Source organism: Capricornis sumatraensis, chromosome 1 (assembly GCF_032405125.1).
Source record: "Capricornis sumatraensis isolate serow.1 chromosome 1, serow.2, whole genome shotgun sequence".
In the NCBI taxonomy this organism is placed as follows: Eukaryota; Metazoa; Chordata; class Mammalia; order Artiodactyla; family Bovidae; genus Capricornis; species Capricornis sumatraensis.
Window position 1 is genome coordinate 250,464,867 of NC_091069.1, and position 26,372 is coordinate 250,491,238.

Below are 26,372 nucleotides of genomic sequence, written 5' to 3' on the forward strand. Positions count from 1 at the left end.
ATACAGGAGCACACGGGGAATCAGGCAGGTGTAGGTGGGAAGAATTGACGCTTTTCAACTGCGGTGCTGGAGAAGACTCTTTTAGAGTCTCTTGGACTGCAAGGAGATCCAACCAGTCCATTCTAAAGGAGATCAGTCCTGGGTGTTCTTTGGAAGGACTGATGCTAAAGCTGAAATTCCAATACTTTGGCCACCTCATGCGAAGAGTTGACTCATTGGAAAAGACTCTGATGCTGGGAGGGATTGGGGGCAGGAGGAGAAGGGGACGACAGAGAATGAGATGGCTGGATGGCATCACCAACTCGATGGACGTTAGTTTGAGTGAACTCCGGCAGCTGGTAATGGACAGGGAGGCCTGGCATGCTGTGATTCATGGGGTCCCAAAGAGTCGGACATGACTGAGTGATTGAACTGAACTGAACTGAGGTGAGAAGAAAAGGAAGAAAAGTCTAAATAGCCAGAGTTTAGACTTTAGGGTTCTGTTGGTACACACAGTGTCTGATCCTTTCCAGGCAGTGACCCTGGTGAGGTGCTGATACTTCATTAATATCAGGTGTATTGAAACACTACGCTTTTGGGTTGTTGTTGTTGTTCAGTAACTAAGTTAAGTCCAATTCTTTGTGACCCTATGGACTGCAGGATGCCAGGTTCCTCTGTCCTCCACTGTCTCCTAGAGTTTGCTCAAATTCATACCCACTGAGTCGATGATGCTATCTAAGCATCTCACCCTCTGCCGCTCTCAACTCCTTTTACCGTCAATCCTTCCCAACATTAGAGTCTTTTCTAATGAGTCAGCTGTTCGCATCAGGTGGCCAAAGTACTGGAGCTTCAGCGTTAGCATCAGTCCTTCCAATGAATATTCAGGCTTGATCTCCTTGCTGTCCAAGGGACTCCCAACAGTCTTCTCCAACACCACAATTCAAAAGCATCAATTCTTCAGCACTCAGCTTTCTTCACAGTCCCCAACTCTCACATCCATACATGACCACTGGAAAAACTACAGCTTTGACTAGACAGGCCTTTGTTGGTGAAGTAATGTCTCTGCTTCTTAATATGCTGTCTAGGTTGGTCATAGCTTTTCTTCTAAGGATTAAGCATCTTTTAATTTCATGGCTGCAGTCAATATCTGCAGTGATTTTTTAGCCCCCCAAAATAAAGGCCTGTCATTGTTTCCATTGTTCCCCATCTATTTCCCATTGAATGATGAGACTAGATGCCATGATCTTAGTATTTTGAATGTTGAGTTTCATCAGCTTTTTCACTCTCCTCTTTCACCCTCATCAAGAGGCTCTTTAGTTTCTCTTCACTTTCTGCCATAAGGGTGGTATCATCTGCATAACTGAGCTTGTTGATATTTCTCCTAACCATCTTGATTCCAGCTTGTACTTCATCCCGCCTGGCATTTTGCATGATGCATTCTGCATATAAGCTAAATAAGCAGGGTGAAAATATACAGCCTTGATACTCCTTTCCCAGTTTGGAACCAGTCCACTGTTATATATCGAGTAATAATCATTGCCTCTTGACCCATATACAGGTTTCTCAGGAGACAGGTAAGGTGGTCTGGTATTCCCATCTCTTTAAACATTTTGCATATATTGGGTTAATAAAATGTAATTAAATAAACTCTACCTGTCTTTTTTCACTTTTAAATGTGGCTATTATAAGAGTAGGGCTTCTGGTGGCTCAGCAGTAAAGGATTCGCCTGCCAGCAGGAACTGCAACAGACACAGATTTGATCCCTGGGTCAGGAGGAGCCCTGAAGGAGGCCGCAGAGGCCCACTCCTGACTCTTACCTGGAGAAGCTAATGGACAGAAGAGTCGGGCAGCTTACAGTCCATAAGGTCACAAAGAATCAGACATGCTTGAAGCAACTCAGCACAATGCATGCATATTATAATAGGTACAATTACATTTGAGGCCCCCAGTCAAGGCCCTTCACACTGCCCTGCAGGTGTCTGCCTACCCAGCCCTGTCCTGAAGGGCCAGGGTATGTCCCTCTTCCCCGTATTTCCCAGGAGGGATAGCTGCCTTAGTACTTGCATTCCTGAGGGCATCACCCAGTGAGCATCTGCCATTTCCAAATAGCCCATCCCCTTTGGCTGTTGGTCCCTGTGATGGATAGTTTCAAGTGTCAACTGACCAGACCACCGTACCCAGTTGTCTGGGTAAACATGTCTGGATGCCATGACACAGTGGCTTCTTAGGTGAGATCAATACTGAAATCAGTGGACTCTGAGTAAAAGAGATTGCCCTACAAAATGTGAGTGGGCCAAACTCAAGCAGTCGAAGAACTTGAGAACAGACTGAAGTCCCCAAAGGAGAAAGAGATTCTACTAGCAGGCCATCTGTAGCTGCAACACCAACTCTTCCTGGAAGCTCACCCTGCAGATTTGGATCTTGCCCTTTTCCAAACGGTGTGCGCCAGCTCCTCAACATCAATCTCTGCATATGTACACAAGTCTTATTGGTCCTTTCTCTGGAGAATCCTGACTCATACAGGCTCCCAACATCACTGCATGTGGCTCTCACCATCCAGACTTCTACACACAGAGGGAGGCACTCACACTCATGTCAAGGGCACTAGAGAATGGCTGGCACCAGCATGTCTGAAGCTGTTTCTGGAGTAAGCTTTACGTATTCAAGGCAGATGTTTACTAAACGGGGTCTCCTTTGTCCCTAGTGAGGCCCCATGTTCCCAGTGTGCAAGCCCGGGGCCTGAACATGTGCCCAACTGTGACCCCATCACTCACTTCATGCAGGGGTCTACAGGGGAGCAGGATACTCTGGACTGAAGGCTGCACTGGAACTAAGGTAACAGGATACCCAGGCAAAGAGTAGCTGGGCGTGGTTAGTCGTGACTGATGATGTTACTGTCCTGGATACAACTCAAGGCCAGGTTTCTAACACACCCCAGACCACTCTCCACAACAAAGGTCTTTCCCAGGGTTTGAAGAGAATGCACTCAAGGCACAAAGAGGGCATGACAATGACTTTATTTGTTAGCAGGCAGACGCCTCACCTAGGACAAAATCCATGACCAACAAGGATGGAGAGCAGGATGCTGGCTGACACTCAGGGCCTGGAGGGAACAAGGAGCCAGCCCAGGCTGCTCACAGGAAATTCTGGGGCAGAAGGAGACCCCAGACTTGGCTCAAGGCTACAGAAGTTTCAGGTGAAGGCCAGCATTGGCCCTGGAAGGGGTTGGAAATGTGCCAGGTCAGCAACAGGGTTCTGGGGCCGAGGCTGGGACACAGCAAGCAGGGTGGGAGCACGCGGGCCGGCACAGCAGGGACACGCAGGAGGCCGGGCGGCAGCAGCTGGGCTGGCAGGAGAAGGTGGGCACGCAGCATGTGGGGCGGCACACAGGACGGCAGAGGAGGGACACGGAGGAGGAGGGTCTGCAACTGACCGAGGAGCAGGGGTTGGGCTGGCAGCACAAGGAGGCTGAGCAGGGGGAAGACTCACAGCAGACGGGCCTGCAGCAGAGGGGCCTGCAGCAGACGGGCCTGCAGGAGACGGGCCTGCAGCAGACGGGCCTGCAGGAGACGGGTGTGCAGCAGACGGGCCTGCAGCAGACGGGCCTGTAGGAGACGGGCCTGCAGCAGACAGGCCTGCAGCAGACAGGTGTGCAGCAGACGGGCCTGCAGCAGATAGGCTCACAGCAGGCCTGCTGGCAGGGGGAAGAGGTGCAGCAGGAGGGCTGGCAGCAGGGGTGGGACTCACAGCTCACTGGGGCGCAGAGGAGGGTCAGGCGGGGGGCCGGGGCGCAGCAGCTGGGGGCACAGCAGGGGGGCTCGCAGCAGCTCTCTGGACAGTCGTCCACCTGCCAGGAGGAGCTGGTGTAGGAGTCACAGGACCCGGGCAGGCAGACCCGACTGCTGTAGCTCAGGTCACTGGAGCAGACAGACAGGGCAGAGGAAGCCATAGTGGAGGCGGTGGGGCTGGAGGAGGGTGAGGTGTGAGTGTGAGTGAGTGAGTGTGTGTGTGAGCGCTGCTCAGGGCTGTGGGCCTTTTATACCCCGTCAAGGTGTGTGCAGGGCCAGCTGAAGGCTCCCTGAGGCTTCCCTTTCCTTGTTGGTGTTTTGAACCCCTATTTCTTCTTGTTTATTTACACAAGAGTTTGCTGCTTGTAAAATGCATGTCCTGGTTGAGGGCTGGATCACGCCTGAGCTGTGTGAGGTTCTCTCAGCAAACACAGGACTAATCTAGGGTCCCAAAGCCCCACCGTGCGTGCCTGCCAGCTCCCCCTCCCACATGTCTCTATCGCTCTCAGGTGAGTGGCTGTGAACCCCCGTCTCCGTGACTTGGCATCGCAGAGCTCACAGTTGGGACAGTGCTGTCCCCTGCTGTCGGACATCCCTCTCAAGCAGCAGGGCTGAACAGTGGAGAGACCAGCCAAAGGGAGAAGGGGTGAGTGAGAAGAACAAGGCATGTCTCCAGCACAGAGCAGGAAGGAGGGAAGGTCCCTCCCCATCAGACGGGGTCTCCAGGGTCAGAACGTGCACAACAAAGGGAGAGGCAGAGCGTTCTCCGGAGAGAAGGGAGGAAACCTGGGCTTCAGATCCGGGACTCTGACCAAACTAGGACAAGACGAATGGGAAACGGTGCATACCTGACACACTGGTGAAATGTCTGACACCAAATACGCGGAAACAGCCTAAAAGCTTCCAGCGAGTTTCGCATCCGACTTTCCTCACCAGTCAACATACCTGAAGAGAGTGCAACCAAATCTTGAAAGTCTGAGGAAAGTGGATTATCAGGCAGATGGAGATTAGAGTACTTCGGATAAACAGCTATTCTGAAAAGAAGTCACTCGTACATTATGTACAAAAACCTCCTTGAGAGTACACGGTCCTGAAAAGAGCGAGCGCAAAGGCTGGCACATATAAAAAACAAGAATAAAGAACAACAAGTCAGCAAAAAGCAGACGGAGGGAGAGGAAGTCCACCGGCTTGGCCCTGTAGAATAAGCGCCTGCTGGCTGCCCAGCCCCTCTGGCCATCGACCCATTCTTTGCCATATGCAGTTCTCTGAGTTTTCAAAAACGCAGACACACCCCCACCAGACCATACAGGCCCCCACACTCCTGTCCACTGGAATCAGCTCCTCCCTCGGCCCAAAGCCCCAGGCCGGTGCTGATTCAAGATCCCTGCAGCTGTGGCTTATCCAGGAGGTCACATACATGGAATCGTACACTGGGTGGCCTTTGGGGTCTGGCTTCTTTCGCTTGGAAAATGCAGTGGCTATGGTGCCCTGTGCATCCAGGCTCATCCCCTTTCCTGCTGGGCGGTGTCCAGGGTGAGGGGCCTCCCCCATTTGTTCACTGCACAGCTGGGAGACACTTTCATGACTTCCTGTCTTTGGTGATTATGACAAACCTGCTGTCAACGTTCTCTGTGTACAGGTTTCTGTGTGATCGTGTTTCCATTCCTCTAGGATAAACACCCAGGCGCGGCAGAGCTGGATCGGATGGGAACTGTAGGTTTGGCTTGATAGGAACCTGCTAAGCTCTTTCCCCAAGTGGCTGTGCCATTCTGCATTCCCACCAGCAATGCGTGAACGTTCTCGTGGCTGCATATCCTTGGCCAACAGTCGATATTGTGAGGGTTTTAATTTTGGCTGTTCTAATAGACCTGAGGGCTTCCCAGATGGCTCGGTTGTTAAGAGTCCACCTGCCAATGCAGGAGCTGTGAGTTTGATCTCCTGGGTGGGAAAATCCTCTGAAGAGGGAAATAGCAACCCACTCCAGTATTCTTCCCTGGAAATCCCATGGACAGGGGAGACTGGCAGGCTACAGTCCATAGGGTCACAAACCATTAAACTCAACTTAGTGACTAAACAGGGCTTCCCTCATAGCTCAGTTGGTAAAGAATCCACCTGCAATGCAGGAGACCCCGGTTTAATTCCTGGGTCGGGAAGATCTGCTGGAGAAGGGATAGGCTACCCATTCCAGTGTTCATGGACTTCCCTTGTGGCTAAGCTGGTAAAGAATCTGCCTGCAATGTGGGAGACCTGGGTTCGATCCCTGGGTTGGGAAGATCTCCTGGAGAAGAGAAAGGCTACCACTCTAGTATTCTGGCCTGGAGAATTAAGAGTCAGACACAACTGAGCAACTTTCACTCCACTTCATTTCACTTAGTGACTAAATAAGTAGTAGTACCTTAGTATCGGAGAAGGCACTGGCGACCCACTCCAGTACTACTGCCTGGAAAATCCCATGGACGGAGGAGCCTGGTAGGCTGCAGTCCATGCGGTCGCTAAGAGTCAGACACCACAGAGCAACTTTACTTTCACTTTTCACTTTCATGCATTGGAGAAGAAAATGGCAACCCACTCCAGTGTTCTTGCCTGGAGAATCCCAGGGATAGAGCAGCCTGGTGGGCTGCCATCTATGGGGTCGCACTGAGTCAGATGCGACTGACACATCTTAGCAGCAGCTGCACTACCTTAGCATAATTCAAACTTTCATTTCCCCAAAGACCAGTGATATGGTGAGGTTCTCTAATGTACTTATTTGCCAAATTTATGCACAGTGGCTGTGTCATTTATGATTTTATTTTATGTATCAAAGCTCCAGTTTCTCCACATCCTTGCGAACACTGGCATGTTAATTGTTTCTCATTCTAGCCTTTCTCATAGGTATGAAGGGGACTTTGTTGCGGTTTTAATTTACACTTCCCTAATGCTATGGTTTTTCCTGTAGTCATGTATGGATGTGAGAGTTGGACTGTGAAGACGGCTGAGCGCCGAAGAATTGATGCTATTGATCTGTGGTGTTGGAGAAGACTCTTGAGGATCCCTTGGACTGCAAGGAGATCCAACCAGTCCATTCTGAAGGAGATCAGCCCTGGGATTTCTTTGGAAGGACTGATGCTTAAGCGGAAACTCCAGTAACTGGCCACCTGATGCAAAGAGTTGACTCATTGGAAAAGACTCTGATGCTGGGAGGGATTGGGGGCAGGAGGAGAAGGGCACGGCAGAGGATGAGATGGCTGGAAGCCATCACTGACTCAATGGACGTGAGTCTGAGTGAACTCCGGGAGTTGGTGATGGACAGGGAGGCCTGGCGAGCTACGATTCATGGGGTCGAAAAGAGTCGGACACAACTGAGCGACTGAACTGAACTGAACTGAACTGAATGAGTAATTTGGGCTCCAAAATCACTGCACATAGTGACTGCAGCCATGAAATTAAAATACACTTGCTCCTTGGAAGAAGTGTTATGACCAACCTAGATAGCATATTCAAAAGCAGAGACATTACTTTGCCGACTAAGGTCCGTCTAGTCAAGGCTATGGTTTTTCCAGTGGTCATGTATGGATGTGAGAGTTGGACTGTGAAGAAAGCTGAACGCCGAAGAACTGATGCTTTTGAACTGTGGTGTTGGAAAAGACTCTTGAGCGTCCCTTGGACTGCAAGGAAACCCAACCAGTCCATTCTGAAGGAGGTCAGCCCTGGGATTTCTTTGGAGGGAATGATTCTGAAGCTGAAACTCCAGTACTTTGGCCACCTCATGTGAAGAGTTGACTCATTGGAAAAGACTGTGATGCTGGGAGGGTTTGGGGGCAGGAGGAGAAGGGGACGACAGAGGATGAGATGGCTGGATGGCATCACTGACTCGATGGACGTGAGTCTGAGTGAACTCCGGGGGTTGGTGATGGACAGGGAGGCCTGGCGTTCCTCGATTCATGGGCTTGCAAAGAGTCGGACATGACTGAGCGAATGACCTGAACTGACCTGAATGAGTAATGATGTGGAGGTTCATTTTATATGCTTATCTGCCATCCCTGCATCTTCTTTGGTATTTCTTCAAATCTTTAGGCCCTTTTCTTTGTTAGTTTTTCTTGATGTTGGATTTTGAGTGTTCTTTATATATTTTGGATACAAGGACTTTAGTCAGATGTGTGATTTGCAAATATTTTCTCCAGTCTATGGCTTGTGTTTTCATTCTTTAAGAGTGTCTTTTGATGAACAAAACAGTTTAATACTGATAAAGTCCAGGGTATTCTTTATTTTCTTTTAGCAGTTGTGCTTTGGGTATTGAATATAAGAACTCTGCCTAACCACAAGGTCACAAAGATTTTCTCTGATATTTTCCTCTGAAAATTTAAAACTTTCACATTTTATATTTAGGTCTCTTCTCTGATAAACTTTGATTAAAGTTTTACATTAAGTAAAAATTGAGGTACGGATCAAGGCTTACTTTTTGGTTTTGCATATAGACATCCATTGTTCCAAACTGCCTTTGCACTTTTATAAAAAATCAATTGATTTCACTTGTGTGGGCCAGTTTCCTTTTCTGTATCATTCATCTGGGCCTGTACCTTCGCTAGCATTGGATTGATTTGATTATTATAGCTTTATGGTGAACACTGAAGTCAGATAGGGTGAAACCTCCAACTTTCTTCCTCATTTTCAAATGTTGTGGCTCCTTGAGCTCCTTTGCCTTTCCAAATAATTTTAGGGTCAACTTATTGATACCAACAAAGAAACCCTATTTGTTATTGGAATTACTTTGAATCTATTGATCAATTTGGAGGTGATGTGCTGTGTTTACTCACTTAGTCGTGTCCAACTCTTTGTGACCTCAAGGACTGTAGCCTGCCAGGCTCCTCTGTCATGGGGATTCTCCAGGCAAGAATCCTAGAGTGGGTTGCCAAGCCCTCCTCCAGGGGATCTTTCCAAGCCAGGGATCGAACCCATGTTTTCTGCACTGATGCCAGATTCTCTACATCTCAGCCACCAGGGAAGCCCAAAAGGACTGGAGTGGGTAGTCTATCCCTTCTCCAGGGGATCTTCCCAACCCAGGAATCAAACCAGGGTATCCTGCATTTCAGGCAGCTCCTTTACCAGCTGAATTACCAGGGAGGCCCCAGTTTGGAGCAACTGACATCATAATAATGTTTAAACATGCAGACATGGTCTAATTCTACACTTATCTGTGTCTTCTTTTCCTTTCATCAGTGTTTTCATACATGTCATTATGTACATATTCTGTAAAACTTATACCTGTTTTCATTTTTTATTCTAATATGCTTTTAAACAAAAACCTTAATTCAGTTTTATTGCTATTATATAGAAATATAAGTAGTCTCTAAATTCCTTGTTTATTTATTATTATTAGTGTCTTTGGTTGTGCTGGGTCTTCTTTCCTGTCTGAGGCTTTTTCGGTTGTGGTGGCTTCTCTTGTTGTGGAGTCTGGGCTCACGGTGCACAGGCTTCCGTGGTTGCAGCAGGGAGGCTCAGTAGGTGTAGCTTGCAGGTCCTAGAGTGTGTACATGCATGCATGCTCAGTTGCTAGTCATGTCTGACTCTTTGTGACCCCCATGGACTGTGGCCCACTAGGCTGCACTGTCCATAGGATTTTCCAGGCAAGAATCCTGGAATGAGTTGCCATTTCCTCCTTCAGGGGATTTTCCCCACCCAGGGATCGAACCTGCATCACCTTGTCTTCTGCACTGGCAGGTGGATTCTCTACCACTAAGCCGCCTGGGAGGCCCCCTAGGTGTGAAGGCCTCAGTAACGGCGGCGTGCAGGCTGCAGTCGCGGTGCACTGGCTTTCGTTGCTCTGCAGCCTGTGGAATCTTCCCCAGTTGGGGGTCGAATCCATGTCCCCTGCATCGGCAGGTGGATTCTTATCGACCTAGCTCCCAGGGAAATCCAAGAAATATAATGAATTTTTATTACTCCAGGCTTGCATCCTTCAACTTGCTAAACCCTCATGTTTCTACAAGTCTTTTTGTAGATTATTAAGGGTTTTCGATGTGGACAATCACACCCTCTGGGAGTAGAGATGATTCTATTTCTTCAGTATGCACCCTTGTATTTGTTATTTCGTTGCACAAGAGGTGATCTTAAGTAAGATGTTGAAGGAATGCAGAGAGAAAACACCTGTGTCTGGCTCCTGCTCTTAGAGGAAAAGCATTCAGTCTCTTACAAAAATCCTCATCAAAATACTAGCAAACTGAATTCAGCAGCAAATTAAAACAATTGTACACCATAACCAAGGCGGATCTCCTGGCAGAATGCAAGGGTGAAAGAAGTGATATGAAAATCAATGAATATAACACACCACATTAATGGAATGGAGGGGAAATACATAATCATCTCAACTGATGCAGAAAAAGCACTTGACAAAATTCAACACCTTTTATGATAAAAACACTCAACAAACTGAAGGTAAAAGGAAACTGCCTCAACATAATAAAAAAAAAATACGCATCTGAAAGACCCACAGCAAACATCACACTCAATGCTGAAAGACTGAAAGCTTTTCTTTTAAGATCAAGAGCAAGGCAGGGTTGCCCACTTTTGCCACTGCTATTCATCAGTCCGGAAGTTCTAGGATAGAAGCTAGACAAAAGGAAAATAAAAGGCATTTAAGGTGAAAAAGAAAAAGTAAAATCATCTCTGTTAACAGATGTTATACATACATAATCCTCATATGTACAAAATCCTAAAAATTCCATAGCTACACACAAAACCATTACAACTAATAAGTGAATTCAGCAAAACAGCAGGATACAAAGTCAATTTTTACTTGCATTTCTATACACTAATAATGAATAACCCTAAAAGGAAATTACAAAAATGATTTCATTTAGAATATCATCAAAAAAGTAAAATACTTAGGAATTAATCAAGGAGGTCAAAAACTTATCCAGTGAAAACTATGAATCATTGTTGAAAGAAATGCAAGAAGACATAAGTAAATGGAAAGATACCCCATATTTATAGATTGGTAGCTTTAATATTGTTAAGATGTCATTACTATCCAAAGCAATCTATATATTTAATACAGTTGCTATCAACATCTTGATGACTTTTCACAGAAATAAAAAAACTCATTCTAAAACTCATATGGAATCCTAAGGGACCTTGAATAACAACAACAACAACAAAAATCCTGAAAAAGAACAAAGCCCAGAGGAATCATACTTCTTGATTTCAAAGTTCACTACAAAGCGACAGTAATCAAACAGAGTGGTACTGGCACAGAGTCAGACATAGAGATCAATGGAAGAGAATACAGGATCCAAAATAAACCCTCACACATTAGGTCAAACAATTTTTGACAAGGGCATTAAGTCCAATCAGTGGAGAAATGACAGTCTTTTCAACAAATGGTTCTAGGAAAATTGGATATTCACTTGCACAAGAATGAAGTTAGATCCATACCTAACATCATACACAAAAGTAATGCAAAGTGGATCCTCAGTCTAAATGTAAGACCTGTAACTATAAAACTTTGAAGAAAAAATAGGACAAAACTTCACAACCTTGAATTTGGTAGTCATTTCCTGGATATGACACCGTTGACACAGTCAGCATCAGAAAATATAAAAACTGGACTTCACGAAAATTTTGAATATTTTCTATGAAAATGTAGTATCAACAGAGAACAAAGGTAACCCAAAGAAATGTGAGGAAATGTTTGGGAATCATATATCTGATAAGAGATTAATATCCAGAATGTATAGAGAACTCCTGAAACTCAAAAACAACAACAAAAAACCTAACTCAAAAATGAGCAAAGGCCACGAATAGACATTTTTCCAAAGAAGGTATACAAATGGCCAATAAGCAATGAAAATATACTCAAGACAACTAATCATTAAAGAAATGCAAATAAAAACTACAGTGAGGTACCACCTTGCACCTCTTAGTATAATGACCTTATTTATAAAAACACCATCCTATTGGTGAGACTGTGAAGACACTGGAACACTTGTACACTGTTGGTGGGAACATGAACCGTACAGCTATGTGGAAATCAGTATGATGGTTCCTCAATAAATTAAAAGTAGAATTACTGTCTGATCCAGTATTTCTACTGGGTCTATGCTGAAAAGAATTGAAAGTAGAATCTTGAAGAGATATTTGTAAAACCACATTCATAGACACATTTTTCACAATAGCTGAAAAGAGGAAGCCATTCAGGTGTTCACTGAGGAATGAATGGATAAGCAAGATGAGGTATACACATAGGATGCAGTATTATTCACCCTTTAACAGGAAGTAAATCTGGCACTATTATGGACGAACCATGAGGACATTATGGTAAGATAAATAAGCCAGTCACAAAGAGACACATACTTTGTGATTTCACTTACACGAAGTACTTTAGAGACAAAAAGTAGAATGATGCTTTCAGGGGCTGTGAGAAAGGAAGTATGGGGATTCTTGTTTCATGTGCATAGAGTGTGTTTGGCAAGATAAAGAGTACCGAGTGCAGATAGTGGTGATGGTCACAGAAGGTTATGAATGTACTTAATATCATTCAACTGTACACTTTAAAGTGGTTAAGGTTGTCAACTTTGTGTTATGAATATTTTACCTCAATAACAAAAATAGAAAAAGGCTATCAAGGCATGAAGGCACATGAAGGAAACGTAAGTGCACATTACTAAGTGAAAGAAGCCCATCTGAAAAGTTTCCACTCCTGATGCTTCCAGGGATATGACATTCAGGAAAAGACACAACCATGGAGTCGGGAAAAAGATCAGTGGTTGCCAGGGGTTAGCAGGGAAGAAGAGATGAACAGATGAAGCACAAAGGTCTTTTAGGGCAGGGAAACTATTCCGTAATGGTCCACAGGTGTTATAATCCATTTATTAAAACACATAGAACTTAGCAACAGCAAGAGTGACCTCTAATGTAGACTATGGACTTTGGGTGATATTAACAGGTCAGGGTAGGTTTATCCATTATGATGAATGTAGTCCATTTGTAACAAATGCATCAAATCACAAGATACTGATGGTGGGGTAGGCTGTGCCTGTGTGAGGGTGGGGATATACAGGAGCTCTGTACTTCCCACTCAGTTTTGCTGTGAACCTAAAACTGCCCTAAAAATGAAGATATGTTAAGTTGATACAGGGCAATTGAGGAGATCTGCTTTTTTTTTTTTAAGCGAATTTTGGTTATCTGTGTCTTCAAGGAATGAGTCCATATCACCTTAATCGCTTGTTGCATTTCCTTTTAATATCTGTGGGGTCTGTGCTAATTTCTCCTCTTCCATTCCTACTATTTTCTCTCAGAGTTGAAGCAACATCCTTGGGAAGAGCCAACCCATGTCCTGAGACTTATGAATATTTCCCACAGGCAGGTGGGGGCAGGTCCTTTTAAGGCTCTCTTTTATCTCTGCGAATCAGTTCAGCTAACTCTATGGGTTTTGCCAGGCTCAGCCTCACACCTGTTTGCTTATCATTTCTCAGGGGACACTTAAGGAAGACTCTCCATGAACAGGGGAGTTCCTCAGAAAAGCTCTCTTCTCTCTGGCATCCTGACCCCAGACTAGCTGCCCCACACTGCCCCCAATTCCCAGACCAGCTCTAAAACTGAGGGATCCATGGCACTCCACCTGGGTTTCTGGCCTGGGTCCTGGAATCATTCTCGAGGGGGTGGGCTGGGCAGCTGTGAGACCCACTCTGTTTCTTTCCCTCCCAGGTGGGCCTGTGTTGTCCTCCTCAAGTCCAGCATCTCAACTTCTAGTGTCCTGACCTTGTTAGCTCTCTGGATCAGTTGGGTGGGAGGTCATCCAGGCCCTCTCACTCCACACGGTTGGAGCAGCACCCCCACCACCACATTTCTGCTAAAATTGCAGACCCACTGGCAGACCAAAAGGGGTGACCCCAGCCACATACAGGTGTGTCACACAGGGTCCTTAGGCCTCCCACATGGAGCGGACTCAAGGGGCCAGTTGGTTCATATGTTTCAAGTGGACAGGAACAGTCCAGGGAGCCTGAGAAACCCCTAGACCATGACAGGTCTGCAGGGGACCAGCCGCGGGCCAGGGCCTGAGGAGGCACTGACTTCCTGGAGAAGCAGGAGCCCCACCTGGTGACCCTGTCCAGAGGGGTCAGGCCCATGCCCTTTGGGGTCTCAGTCACTTACTGCCAGGGCTTCCCTGGTGACTCAGACGATAAAGAACCTGCCTGCGATGTAGGAGATCCTGGTTCAACCCTGAGTCAGGAAGATTCCCTGGAGAGGGAATAGCAACCCACTCCAGTATTCTTGCCTGGAGAGTTCCATGGACAGAGGAACCTCGTAGGCTACAGTCTATGGGATCTCAGAGAGACGGACATGACTGAGTGACTCACACACTCGCTTACCGATAGAAATGCTTTCGGCTGGAGGAGACTAGTGTCAGGTCACAATTGTGTGTGTTTCCTTGCACCCCTGCACCCAGCCCACCAGGGAATCACACGAAGGGAGCAGATCAGGTGATGATGTGAGTTTATTTATCCAGGTGCCTGAGGGGGCGCTGACAGGTTGGAAGTCGAGGCCAAGTGACCCAGATAGAGGATCTGGACGGGTAGGGGGTCAGCTGACCCAGAGACAGCTGGAGAGGACTCCTGGGAGGCAGAAGCCCCAGGGAGCTGTGAGGTCAGGGTTCCTGGGGCAGGAATGAGAGGTCAGTAGGTCAGGGGAGTGGAGACATCGGGGACCCTGTCCTGAGTGAGGGCAACCACCCAGCCCAGGTCAGGACAGAGGACCAAGTCACAGGTGGAACCTGAGCTCGGCTGGCTCTGGGATGACATGCCAGGTCAGCAGCAGGGCTCCGGGGCCGAGGTTGGGATGCAGCAAGCAGGGCGGGAGCATACGGGCCTGCAGAGCAGGGACACGGAGGAGGCTGGGCGGCAGCAACTGGGCTGGCAGGAGGAGTCGGGCAAACAGCAGGCGGGGTGGCACACGGGGCGGCAGAGGAGGGACACGGAGGAGGAGGGTCTACAGCAGGACGAGGGGGCTGAGCAGGGGGAGGCCTCACAGCACACGGGCCTGCAGCAAACAGGCGTGCAGCAGACGGGCCTGCAGCAGACTGGCCTGCAGCAGACGGGCCTGCAGCAGACAGGCTCACAGCAGGCCTGCTGGCAGGGGGAGGAGGTGCAGCAGGAGGGCTGGCAGCTGGACTGCTGGCAACATGAGGAGGTTGAGCAAGGGGAGGCCTCACAGCAGACGGGCCTGCAGCAGACGGGCTCACAGCAGGCCTGCTGGCAGGGGGAGGAGGTGCAGCAGGAGGGCTGGCAGCTGGACTGCTGGCAACATGAGGAGGTTGAGCAGGGGGAGGCCTCACAGCAGACAGGCCTGCAGCAGACAGGCCTGCAGCAGACGGGCTTACAGCAGGCCTGCTGGCAGGGGGAGGAGGTGCAGCAGGAAGGCTGGCAGCTAGACTGCTGGCAGCACAAGGCTGGGCAGGAGCTGCTGCAGGCTGGCTGGCAGCAGGGGCTTGACTCGCAGCTCACTGGGGCGCAGAGGAGGGTCAGCCGGGGAGCCGGGGTGCAGCAGCGGGGGCCACAGCATGGGGGCTCGCAGCAGCTCTCTGGACAGTCATAGCTCAGGTCGCTGGAGCAGATGGACAGGGTGGAGGATGCCATGGCGGAGGCGGTGGGGCTGGAGGAGGGTTTGAGTGAGTGTGGGTGTATGAGCTGTGTGTGTGAGGTGCTTGGGGATGTAGGGCTTTTATACCTGGCCCCTGGCCTTTGTTGTCCTCACAGGAGACTCCCAGGCCCTCTCTTCCTTGTTGGGGTTGACAGCTGGCGGCAAGAGCCCCTCATTAGTGCTGGCGTAGTTTCCACAATTGTTTTCACTCATTAAACCCGTGAGCGTAAATATCCCATGTTGCAGGATGGTTTCTCATTTCTGCTTTGCTTGGCTCCAGAAAAGATATAGAAAATATCTAGGTAAGATCCTAAATGAAATGAATCCTGAATATTCATTGGAAGGACTGATGCTGAAGCTGAAGCTCCAATCCTTTGGCCACCTGATTCAAAGAGCTGACTCATTAGAAAAGACCTTGGTGCTGCGCAAGATTAAAGCAGGAGGAGAAGAGGACACAAAGGACGAGTTGGTTAGATAGCAACATTGACTCAATGGACATGAGTTTGTGCAAGCTCTGTGAGATGGTGAAGGATAGGGAAGCCTGCTGTGCTGTAGTCCATGGGGTCCTGAAGAGTGGGACACGACTGAGTGACTGAACAACAGGAACAGTTCTACCTGAGGTTTAGAGGTGATCGTGTCTAAATTGGTGAATTTAGATGTCGCAGCTCTCCCCTGTTTGAGGTACAGTACTTTAATATTATTTTGACTTTTACGCATTTTTAAACTTAGGTGTCAAGTGACATGTGCACGTCTGTAAAATGCAACTGGTCCAGGGGATGTGACTGTGGAACTAGGTGAGGGTCATGTTCAGCAGGGGCTCATGGAAGGTCCTAGCACTCCCGCCTCAGCAGCTGCTCTGCCAGCAGGAAGCATGGCGAGAGAGACATCCAGTCCCCTGCAGCCCAGCCAGTGTGCCTGAGAGGAGCGTTAACGAAGCATGGGCGTACGTGGAGTCTGTTAGGAGATTTCTTCAGGGAGCAGCACTCACAGGTGTCTGAGTCAGGGCTCACATTCATCAATCTTCCACCCAGACCCAACTGCTCACAGCACACCCTGTGCACCCCACATTTCTCAGCCGAGCAAACAGCCCCTAGGCCAGCTTTGCCTTCCTCAAGGGGGTTGCCCTGAAAGACTCAGAGAGAGGGAGGGTCTCCTCCTGGAGAGCCCACCTGTGAGCAGCGGAGACTCCAGGACCTGAGGAAACACCCAAAAGTAAAGCTCAGGCAAGAGCTGGTTTTCCTTGTGGATACAAGCAGATGTGGTCCCAGGGAGCCTGGAACAGAAAGTCAGCAAGGGCGGACTCTGGGGAAGATGGTGACGTCTGGGCAGTGGCCATCACGGAGGCCCTGACCATGGCTGTGGGGTCAGATGACACTGTCTGAGCACCTGTTCTAGGCCAGGTGGTGATCTGAACACTCTACACCTGCCAAGGCACTTGATTTCACATCCACTCAGCAAGAAGGTTACTGTAATTGGTGAGGAAGCCCAGGCACAGAGAAGTTAAGCAACCAGGTCCAGTCACACAGCCCAAAGTATCAGGACTGGGACTGGAAGCCACCATCTGTATATAGGATCGAGGCTCTTACCCAGGCCTTCCCCCAGGCCAACTTCAGTGCTACACGCAGAAGGAAGCACATGTCCAAGGAAGTTTACCACCAGGCAGCTGTGCTGAAAATTTACAACAGAGGCGGGAAACAGCAAAATTAACACCACAGAAAATCAACCCTGTGGTTTTCAGCACAAACACTGCTGGTTCCTCCAATCCACAGAGGGAAAGTGTGCATGCTTGCCCAGGGGCTCAGTTGTGTCCGACTCTTTGTGACCCCATGGACTGTAGCCTGCCAGGTTCCTCTGTCCATGGGATTCTCCAGGCAAGAATACTGGAGGGAGGTGCCGCTTCTTACTCCAACAGAGTGCAGTGAAAGTTGCTCAGTCATGTCTGACTTTTTGCGACCCCATAGATTATACAGTTCAAGGAATTTTCTAGGCCAGAATACTGGAATGGGTAGCCTTTCCCTTCTCCAGGGGATCGTCCCAACCTCGGAATGGAACCTAGGTCTCCCACATTGCAGGCAGATTCTTCACCAGCTGAGCCACAGGGGAAGCCCAACAGAGGTAAAGCATAAATCGATCTCCAGGCTGGAAGAAACAGCCAACAGTCTGGTCTGGTAATGAACTATTACCAGGTGGACCCTGGACCTCTCCCACCAAATAGGGAAAGACATAGAGCTTCTAGGGGAACACTGGGGAGTAAAGCTGATTTTTCCTATTTTCAAATTATTACATGTTTCTCCTGCATTGGCAGGCCAAGTCTTTACCAGCAGTGCCACCTGGGAAGCCCCTTGTATCTTTCTCAAGTAAAGAGAACAGCAGTGTATTTTCACATAAGCAAGAGCTTGGAAAACACTCGACTCTTGTTTCCCTCTTGGAGAAACATTTAAAGAAACAAGACAAATGATGGGAGTCCCCTGGAGGTCCCGTGGTTAAGGATCCACCTCCCAGTGCATGGGGTGTGGGTTCAGTGCCTGGTCAGGGAGCCAGGATCCCACACAGCCCTCAGCCAGAAGAACCGAAACACAAAAAAGAAGCAATGTGGTAACAAATTCAATAAAGACTTCATGAAGACTTTCTAACACCATACACAAAAATAAACTCAAAATGGATCAAAGATCTAAACGAAAGGCCAGAAACTATAAAACTCCTCGAGGAGAACATAGGCAAAACACTCTCCGACATAAATCACAGCAGGATCCTCTATGATCCACCTCCCAGAATACTGGAAATAAAAGCAAAAATAAACAAATGGGATCTAATTAAAATTAAAAGCTTCTGCACACTAAGGAAACTATAAGCAAGGTGAAAAGACATCCTTCGGAATGGGAGAAAATAATAGCAAATGAAGCAACTGACAAACGACTAATCTCAAAAATATATAAACAACTCCTGCAGCTCAATTCCAGAAAAATAAACGACCCAATCAAAAAATAAGCCAAAGAACTAAATAGACATTTCTCCAAAGAAGACATACAGATGGCTAAAAAACATGTGAAAAGATGCTCAACATCACTCATTATCAGAGAAATGCAAAATCAAGACCACAATGAGGTACCACTTTACACCAGTCAGAATGGCTGCGATCCAAAAGTCTACAAGCAATAAATGCTGAAGAGGGTGTGGAGAAAAGGGAACCCGCTTACACTGTTGGTGGGAATGCAAACTAGTACAGCCACTATGGAGAAGTTTGGCAATTCCTTAAAAAACTGCAAATAGAACTGCCTTATGACCCAGCAATCCCACTGCTGGGCATACACACCAAGGAAACCAGAATTAAAAGAGACACATGTACCCCAGTGTTCATCGGAGCACTGTTTATAATAGCCAGGACATGGCAGCAACCTAGATGCCCATCAGCAGATGAATGGATAAGAAAGCTGTGCTACATATACACAATGGAGTATTACTCAGGCATTAAAAAGAATACATTTGAATCAGTTCTAATGAGGTGGATGAAACTAGAGCCGATTATACAGAGTGAAGTAAGCCAGAAAGAAAAACACCAATACAGTATACTAATGCATATATATGGAATTTAGAAAGATGGTAATGATAACCCTGTATGGGAGACAGCAAAAGACACAGATGTATAGAATAGACTTTTGGACTCTGTGGGAGAGGGAGAGGGTGGGATGATTTGGGAGAATGGCATTGAAACATGTATACTATCATGTAAGAAACGAATCACCAGTCTAGGTTCAATACAGGAGACAGGATGCTTGGGGCTGGTGCACTGGGATGACCCAGAGAGATGATATGGGGAGGGGTGTGGGAGGGGTGTTCAGGATTGGGAACTCATGTACACCCCTGGTGGATTCATGTCAATGTATGGCAAAACCAATACAGTATTGTAAAGTAAAATAAATAAATAAATAAATAAAATAAAGAAAGAAAGACTTTCAAACAGGTCCAGGTTAAAAAAACCTGAAGAGCAAAAACCAGAAAGAAGGAAGACAAACGGCCAAGTGAGGAGACATACAGGAGCACGTGGGGAATTGGGCAGGTGTAGGTGAGAAGGAGAGGAAGAAAAGTCTAAACAGCCAGAGCGATGGGTTCTGTTGGCACACACAAAGTCTGGTCCTTCCCAGGCAGTGACCCTGGTGAGGTGCTGATACTTCGTTAATATCAGATGGTTTGAAACGCTAAGCTTTTGGATTGTTGCTGATCAGTCATGAAGTTAAGTCCAATTCTTTGCAACCCTGTGGACTGCAGCATGCCAGGCTCCTCTGTCCTCCACTATCTTGAAGTAAAAAGAGTTTGCTCAAATTCATACCCACTGAGTCGATGATGCTATCTAAGCATCTCACCCTCGGCTGCCCGCTTCTCCTTTTGCCATCAGTCTTTCCCAACATTAGAGTCTTGTCTAATGAGTCAGTTCTTCACATCACGTGGCCAAAGTATTGGCGCTTCAGCTTTAGCATCAGTCCTTCCAATGAATATTCAGGCTTGATCTCCTTGCTGTCCAAGGGATTCTCAAGAGTCTTCTCCAACACCATAGTTCAAAAGCATCAATTCTTTGGTGCTCAGCTTTCTTCACAGTCCAACTCTCACAGACATACATGACTACTGCAAAAACTACAGCTTTGACTAGACAGACCTTTGTTGGCGAAGTAATGCCTCTGCTTCTTAATATGCTGTCTAGGTCAGTCATAGCTTTTCTTTTAAACAGCAAGCATCTTTTCATTTCATGGCTGTAGTCATGAAATCACAGCCATCTGCAGTGATGTTGGAGCCCCCCCACCTGAAAAATAAATCTGTTACTGTTTCCATTGTTTCCCCATCTATTTGCCATGAAATGATGGGACAAGATGCCATGATCTTAGTTTTTTGAATGTCGAGTTTCATCAGCTTTTTCACTCTCCTCTTTCACCCTCATCAAGAGGCTCTTTAGTTTCTCTTCACTTTCTGCCATTAGGGTGGTATCATCTGCATAACTGAGCTTGTTGATATTTCTCCTAACCATCTTGATTCCAGCTTGTACTTCATCCTGCCTGGCATTTCATATGATGTACCCTGCATATAAGCTAAATAAGTAGGGTGACAATATACAGCCTTCAGACTCCTTTCCCAATTTGCAACCAGTCCACTGTTATATATCAAGTAATAATCATTGCCTCTTGACCCATATACAGGTTTCTCAGGAGACAGGTAAGGTGGTCTGGTATTCCCATCTCTTTTAACATTTTGCATATGCTGGGTTTAATAAAATGTAATTAAACAAACTCTACCTGTCTTTTTCCACTTTTAAATGTTGCTTATATAACAGTTGGACTTCCCCTGTGGCTTAACAGTAAAGAATTCGCCTGCCAGCACGAACTGCAACAGACACAAATTTGATCCCTGGGTCAGGAAGAGCCCCTGGAGGAGGGCATAGAAAGCCACTCTTGTACTCCTGCCTGGAGAAGCTCATGGACAGAAGAGTCAGGCAGGTTACAGTCCATAAGGTCATAAAGAATCAGACATGCTTGAAGCATCTCAGCACACAAGCATGCATATTATAATAGGTACAATTACATCTGAGGCCCCCAGTCAAGGCCCTTCACACTGCCTCGCAGGTGTCTGCCTACCCAGCACTGTCCCAAAGGGCCAGCGTATGTTCCTCCTCCCCGTATTTCCCCAGACGGATAGCTGCCTTAGTAATTGAATTCCTGAGAGCACCTGCCATTTCCAAATAGCCCATCCCCCTTGGATGTCGGTCCCTGTGATGGATAGTTTCAAGTGGCAACTGACCAGGCCATGGTGCCCAGTCGTTTGGGTAAACATGTCTGGATGTCATGACACAGTGGCTTCTTAGGTGAGATCAATACTGAAATCAGTGGACTCTGAGTAAAACAGACTGCCCTACAAAATGCGGGTGGGCCACATCCAAGCAGCTGGAGACCTTGAGACCAGACTGAGGTCCCCAAGGAGAAAGAGATTCTACCAGCAGGTCATTTGTAGCTGCAACACCAACTCTTCCTGGAAGCTCACTCTGCAGATTTGGATCTTGCCCGCCTCCAAAGGGTGTAAGCCAGCTTCTCAACATCAATCTCTGCATATGTGCACATGCCTTATTGGTCCTTTCTCCGGAGAACCCTGACTCACACAGGCTCCCAACATCACTGCATGTGGCTCTCACCATCCAGACCTTCACACACAGAAGGAAGAACTCACACGCATGTCCAGGGCACAAGAGAACGACTGGCACCAGCCTGTCTGAAGCTGTTTCTGGGGTAAGCTTTACGTATTCAAGGCAAATGTTTATTAAATGGGGGGGGGGTCTCCTTTGTCCCTAGGGAACCCCCATGTTCCCAGTGTGCAAGCCCAGGGCCTGAACCTGTGCCCAATTCCCACCCCATCACTCACTTCATGCAGGGGCTACAGGTGAGCAGGATACTCTGGACTGGAGGCTGCCGTGGAACTATGGCCTCAGGACACCCTGGCAGAGAGTAGCTGGGTGCTGTTAGCCGTGCCTGGTGATGTTACTGTCCTGGATACAACTCAAGGCCAGGTTTCTAACACAGCCCAGACCACTCTCCACAACAAAGGTCTTTCCCAGGGTTTGAAAAGATATGCACTCAAGGCACAAAGAGGGCATGACAATGACTTTATTTGTTAGCAGGCAGACCCCTCACCTAGGTCAGGACAAAATTCATGACCAACAAGGATGGAGAGCAGAATGCTGGCTGACACTCAGGGCCTGGAAGGAACCAGGAGCCATCCCAGGCTGCTCACAGGAAATTCTGGGGCAGAAGGAGACCCCAGACTGGGTTCAAGGCTACAGAAATTTCAGGTGAAAGCCAGCGTTGGCCCTGGAAGGAGTTGGAAATGTGCCAGGTCAGCAACTGGGCTCTGGGGCCGAGGTTCGGACACAGCAAGCAGGGCGGGAGCACGCGGGCCGGCAGAGCAGGGACACACAGGAGGCCCGGCGGCAGCAGCTGGGCTGGCAGGAGGAGGTGGGCACGCAGCATGTGGAGCGGCACACAGGACGGCAGAGGAGGGACACGGAGGAGGAGGGACTGCAACTGACCGAGGAGCAGGGGTTGGGCTGGCAGCACAAGGAGGCTGAGTAGGGGGAGGACTCACAGCAGACGGGCCTGCAGCAGAGGGGCCTGCAGCAGACGGGCCTGCAGCAGAGGGGTGTGCAACAGACGGGCCTGCAGTAGATGGGCCTGCAGCAGACTGGCGTGCAGCAGACGGGTGTGCAGCAGACAGGCCTGCAGCAGACAGGCTCAGAGCAGGCCTGCTGGCAGGGGGAAGAGGTGCAGCAGGAGGGCTGGCAGCTAGACTGCTGGCAGCACAAGGCTGGGCAGGAGCTGCTGCAGGCTGGCTGGCAGCAGGCGCTGGATTCACAGCTCACAGGGGCGCAGAGGAGGGTCAGGCGGGGGGCCGGGGTGCAGCAGCTGGGGGCACAGCAGGGGGGCTCGCAGCAGCTCTCTGGACAGTCATCCACCTGCCAGGAGGAGCCGGTGTAGGAGTCACAGGACCCGGGCAGGCAGACCCGACTGCTGTAGCTCAGGTCACTGGAGCAGACAGACAGGGCAGAGGAAGCCATAGTGGAGGCGGTGGGGCTGGAGGAGGGTGAGGTGTGAGTGTGAGTGAGTGAGTGTGTGTGTGAGCGCTGCTCAGGGCTGTGGGCCTTTTATACCCCATCCAGGTGTGTGCAGGGCCAGCTGAAGGTTCCCTGAGGCTTCCCTTTCCTTGTTGGTGTTTTGAACCCCTATTTCTTCTTGTTTATTTACACAAGAATTTGCTGCTTGTAAAATGCATGTCCTGGTTGAGGGCTGGATCACGCCTGAGCTGTGTGAGGTTCTCTCAGCAAACACAGGACTAATCTAGGGTCCTAAAGCCCCACCGTGCGGGCCTGCCAGCTCCCCTCTCCCACCTGTCTCTATCGCTCTCAGGTGAGTGGCTGTGAACCCCCGTCTCTGTGACGTGGCATCGCAGAGCTCACAGTTGGGACAGTGCTGTCCCCTGCTGTCGGACATCCCTCTCAAGCAGCAGGGCTGAACAGTGGAGAGACCAGCCAAAGGGAGAAGGGGTGAGTGAGAAGAACAAGGCATGTCTCCAGCACAGAGCAGGGAAGGAGGGAAGGTCCCTCCCCATCAGATGGGGAAGGGGTGAGTGAGAAGAACAAGGCATGTCTCAAGCACAGAGCAGGGAAGGAGGGAAGGTCCCTCCCCATCAGATGGGGAAGGGGTGAGTGAGAAGAACAAGGCATGTCTCAAGCACAGAGCAGGAAGGAGGGAAGTTCCCTCCCCATCAGACGGGGTCTCCAGGGTCAGAACTTGCACAACAAAGGGAGAGGCAGAGCGTTCTCCGGAGAGAATGGAGGAAACCTGGGCTTCAGATCCGGGACTCTGACCAAACTAGGACAGGTGAACGGGAAACGGTGCATATCTGACACACTGGTGAAATGTCTGACGCCAAATACGTGGAAACAGCCTAAAAGCTTCCAGAGAGATTGGCATCCGACTTTGCTCAGCCAGTCAACATACCTGAAGAGAGTGCAACCAAATCTTGAAAGTCTGAGGAAAGTGGATTATCAGGCAGATGGAGATTAGAGCACTTCGGATAAGACAGCTATTCTGGAAAGGAGCCACTCGTACATTATCTACAAAAACCACCTCGAGAGTACACGGTCCAGAAAAAGAGCGAGCCCAAAGGCTGGCACATATGAAAAAGAAGAATAAAGAACAACAAAGTCAGCGAAAAGCAGACGGAGGGAGAGGAGGTCCACCGGCTTGGCCCTGTAGAATAAGCGCCTGCTGGATGCCCTGCCCTTCTGGCCTTCGACCCCCTCTTTGCTGTGTGCAGTTCTCTGACTTTGACAAACGCAGACACACCCCCACCAGACCATACAGGCCCCCACACTCCTTTCCACTGGAGTCAGCTCCTCCCTCGGCCCAAAGCCCCAGGCAGGTGCTGATTCAAGATCCCTGCAGCTGTGGCTTTTCCAGGAGGTCACATACATGGAATCGTACACTGGGTGGCCTTTGGGGTCTGGCTTCTTTCGCTCCAAAAATGCAGTGGCCGTGGTGCCATGTGCATCCGGGCTCATCCTCTTTCCTGCTGTGCGGTGTCCGGGGTGAGGGGGCTCCCCCATTTGTTCACTGCACAGCTGGGAGACACTTTCATGACTTCCTGTCTTTGGTGATTATGAACAAACCTGCTGTCTACGTTCTCTGTGTATAGGTTTCTGTGTGATCGTGTTTTCATTCCTCTAGGATTAACACCCAGGCGCGGCAGAGCTGGATCGGATGGGAACTGTATGTTTGGCTTGATAGGAACCTGCTAAGCTCTTTCCCAAGTGGCTGCGCCATTCTGCATTCCCACCAGCAATGCGTGAACGTTCTCGTGGCTGCATATCCTTGGCCAACAGTCAATATTGTGAGGGTTTTAATTTTGGCCGTTCTAATAGGCCTGAGGGCTTCCCAGATGGCTCGGTGGTTAAGAGTCCACCTGCCAATGCAGGAGCTGTGAGTTCGATCTCCTGGGTGGGAAAATCCTCTGAAGAGGGAAATAGCAACCCACTCCAGTATTCTTCCCTGGAAATCCCATGGACAGAGGAGCCTGGCAGGCTACAGTCCACAGGGTTGCAAAGAGTTAAACTCAACTTAGTGACTAAACAGGGCTTCTCTCATTGCTCAGTTGGTAAAGAATCCACCTGCAATGCAGAAGATCCTGGTTCAATTCCTGGGTCGAGAAGATCTGCTGGAGTAGGAATAGGCTACCCATCCCAGTGTTCTTGGACTTCCCTTATGGCTCAGCTGGTAAAGAACCTGCCTGCAATGTGGGAGACCTGGGTTCAATCCCTGGGTTGGGAAGATCTCCTGGAGAAGGGAAAGGCTACCCACTCCAGTATTCTGGCCTGGAAAATTAAGAGTCAGACACAACTAAGCAACTTTCACTCCACTTCACTTCACTTAGTAACCTAACAACAATAGGTATGCAGTAGTAGCTTAGTATTGGAGAAGGCACTGGCGACCCACTCCAGTACTCTTGCCTGGAAAATCCCATAGATGGAGGAGCTTGGTAGGCTGCAGTCCATGCGGTCGCTAAGAGGCAGACTTGACTGAGCGACTTCACTTTCACTTTTCACTTTCATGCATTGGACAAGGAAATGGCAACCCACTCCAGTGTTCTTGCCTGGAGAATCCCAGGGATAGAGGAGCCTGGTGGGCTGCCATCTATGGGGTCGCTCTGAGTCAGACGCGACTGACGCGACTTAGAAGCAGCTGCACTACCTTAGCATAATTCAAACTTGCATTTCCCCAAAGACCAGTGATATGGTGAGGTTCTCTAATGTACCTATTTGCCAAACTTATCCACAGTGTCTGTGTCATTTATGATATTATTTTATGTATCAAAGCTCCAGTTTCTCCACAACCCTGCCAACACTGGCATGTTAATTGTTTTTCATTCTAGCCTTTCTCATAGGTATGAAGGGGACTTTTTTGAGGTTTTAATTTGCACTTCCCTAATGAGTAATCATGTGGAGCATCATTTTATATGCTTATTTGCCATCCCTGCATCTTCTTTGGTATTTCTTCAAATCTTTAGGCCCTTTTCTTTGTTAGTTTTTCTTGATGTTGGATTTTGAGTGTTCTTTATATATTTTGGATACAAGGACTTTAGTCAGATGTGTGATTTGCAAATATTTTCTCCAGTCTATGGCTTGTGTTTTCATTCTTTAAGAGAGTCTTTTGATGAACAAAATAGTTTAATACTGATAAAGTCCAGGGTATTCCTTTTTGTCTTTTAGCGATCGCGCTTTTGGTATTGAATATAAGAACTCTGCCTAACCACAAGGTCACAAGATTCTCTCCTATGTTTTCCTCTGAAAGTTTAAAACTTTCACATTTTATATTTAGGTCTCTGAAACACTTTGATTAAAGTTTTACATTAAGTAAAAATTGAGGTACGTGTCAAGGCTTACTTTTTGTTTTGCATATA

General features: G+C 48.3%; 4 protein-coding genes across 4 annotated transcripts in view; all 4 read right to left on the reverse strand.

Annotated features, from left to right (window-relative positions):
• Nucleotides 1-26,372, reverse strand: part of TSPEAR (thrombospondin type laminin G domain and EAR repeats) — a 103,827-nt gene that overhangs the window by 31,392 nt on the left and 46,063 nt on the right. The gene's annotated exons all lie outside the window — the stretch shown is intronic.
• Nucleotides 3,221-3,928, reverse strand: LOC138079934 (keratin-associated protein 10-8-like). The gene has a single exon (XM_068972732.1). The coding sequence runs from the start codon at nt 3,926-3,928 to the stop codon at nt 3,221-3,223; it is 708 nt and encodes a 235-aa protein (XP_068828833.1).
• Nucleotides 14,552-15,379, reverse strand: LOC138078548 (keratin-associated protein 10-8-like). Its single transcript, XM_068971393.1, has 2 exons — nt 14,963-15,379; nt 14,552-14,869 (listed from the first exon to the last, which is right to left on the reverse strand). The coding sequence occupies exons 1-2, from the start codon at nt 15,377-15,379 to the stop codon at nt 14,552-14,554; spliced, it is 735 nt and encodes a 244-aa protein (XP_068827494.1).
• LOC138078586 (keratin-associated protein 10-8-like) lies at nt 22,255-22,971 on the reverse strand. Its single transcript, XM_068971415.1, has one exon. It carries the CDS (start codon nt 22,969-22,971, stop codon nt 22,255-22,257), a length of 717 nt encoding a protein of 238 aa, XP_068827516.1.

Bases quoted from the DNA above. Each gene is read 5' to 3' on its own strand.
- LOC138079934 (XM_068972732.1), bottom strand. From the start codon at position 3,928: ATGGCTTCCTCTGCCCTGTCTGTCTGCTCCAGTGACCTGAGCTACAGC.
- LOC138078548 (XM_068971393.1), bottom strand. From the start codon at position 15,379: ATGGCATCCTCCACCCTGTCCATCTGCTCCAGCGACCTGAGCTATGAC. The intron at 14,870-14,962 runs GTCTGCTGTGAG...CCCTGCCAGCAG, and splicing joins AGCCCGTCTGCTGCAGGCCC to GCCTGCTGTGAGCCTGTCTG.
- LOC138078586 (XM_068971415.1), bottom strand. From the start codon at position 22,971: ATGGCTTCCTCTGCCCTGTCTGTCTGCTCCAGTGACCTGAGCTACAGC.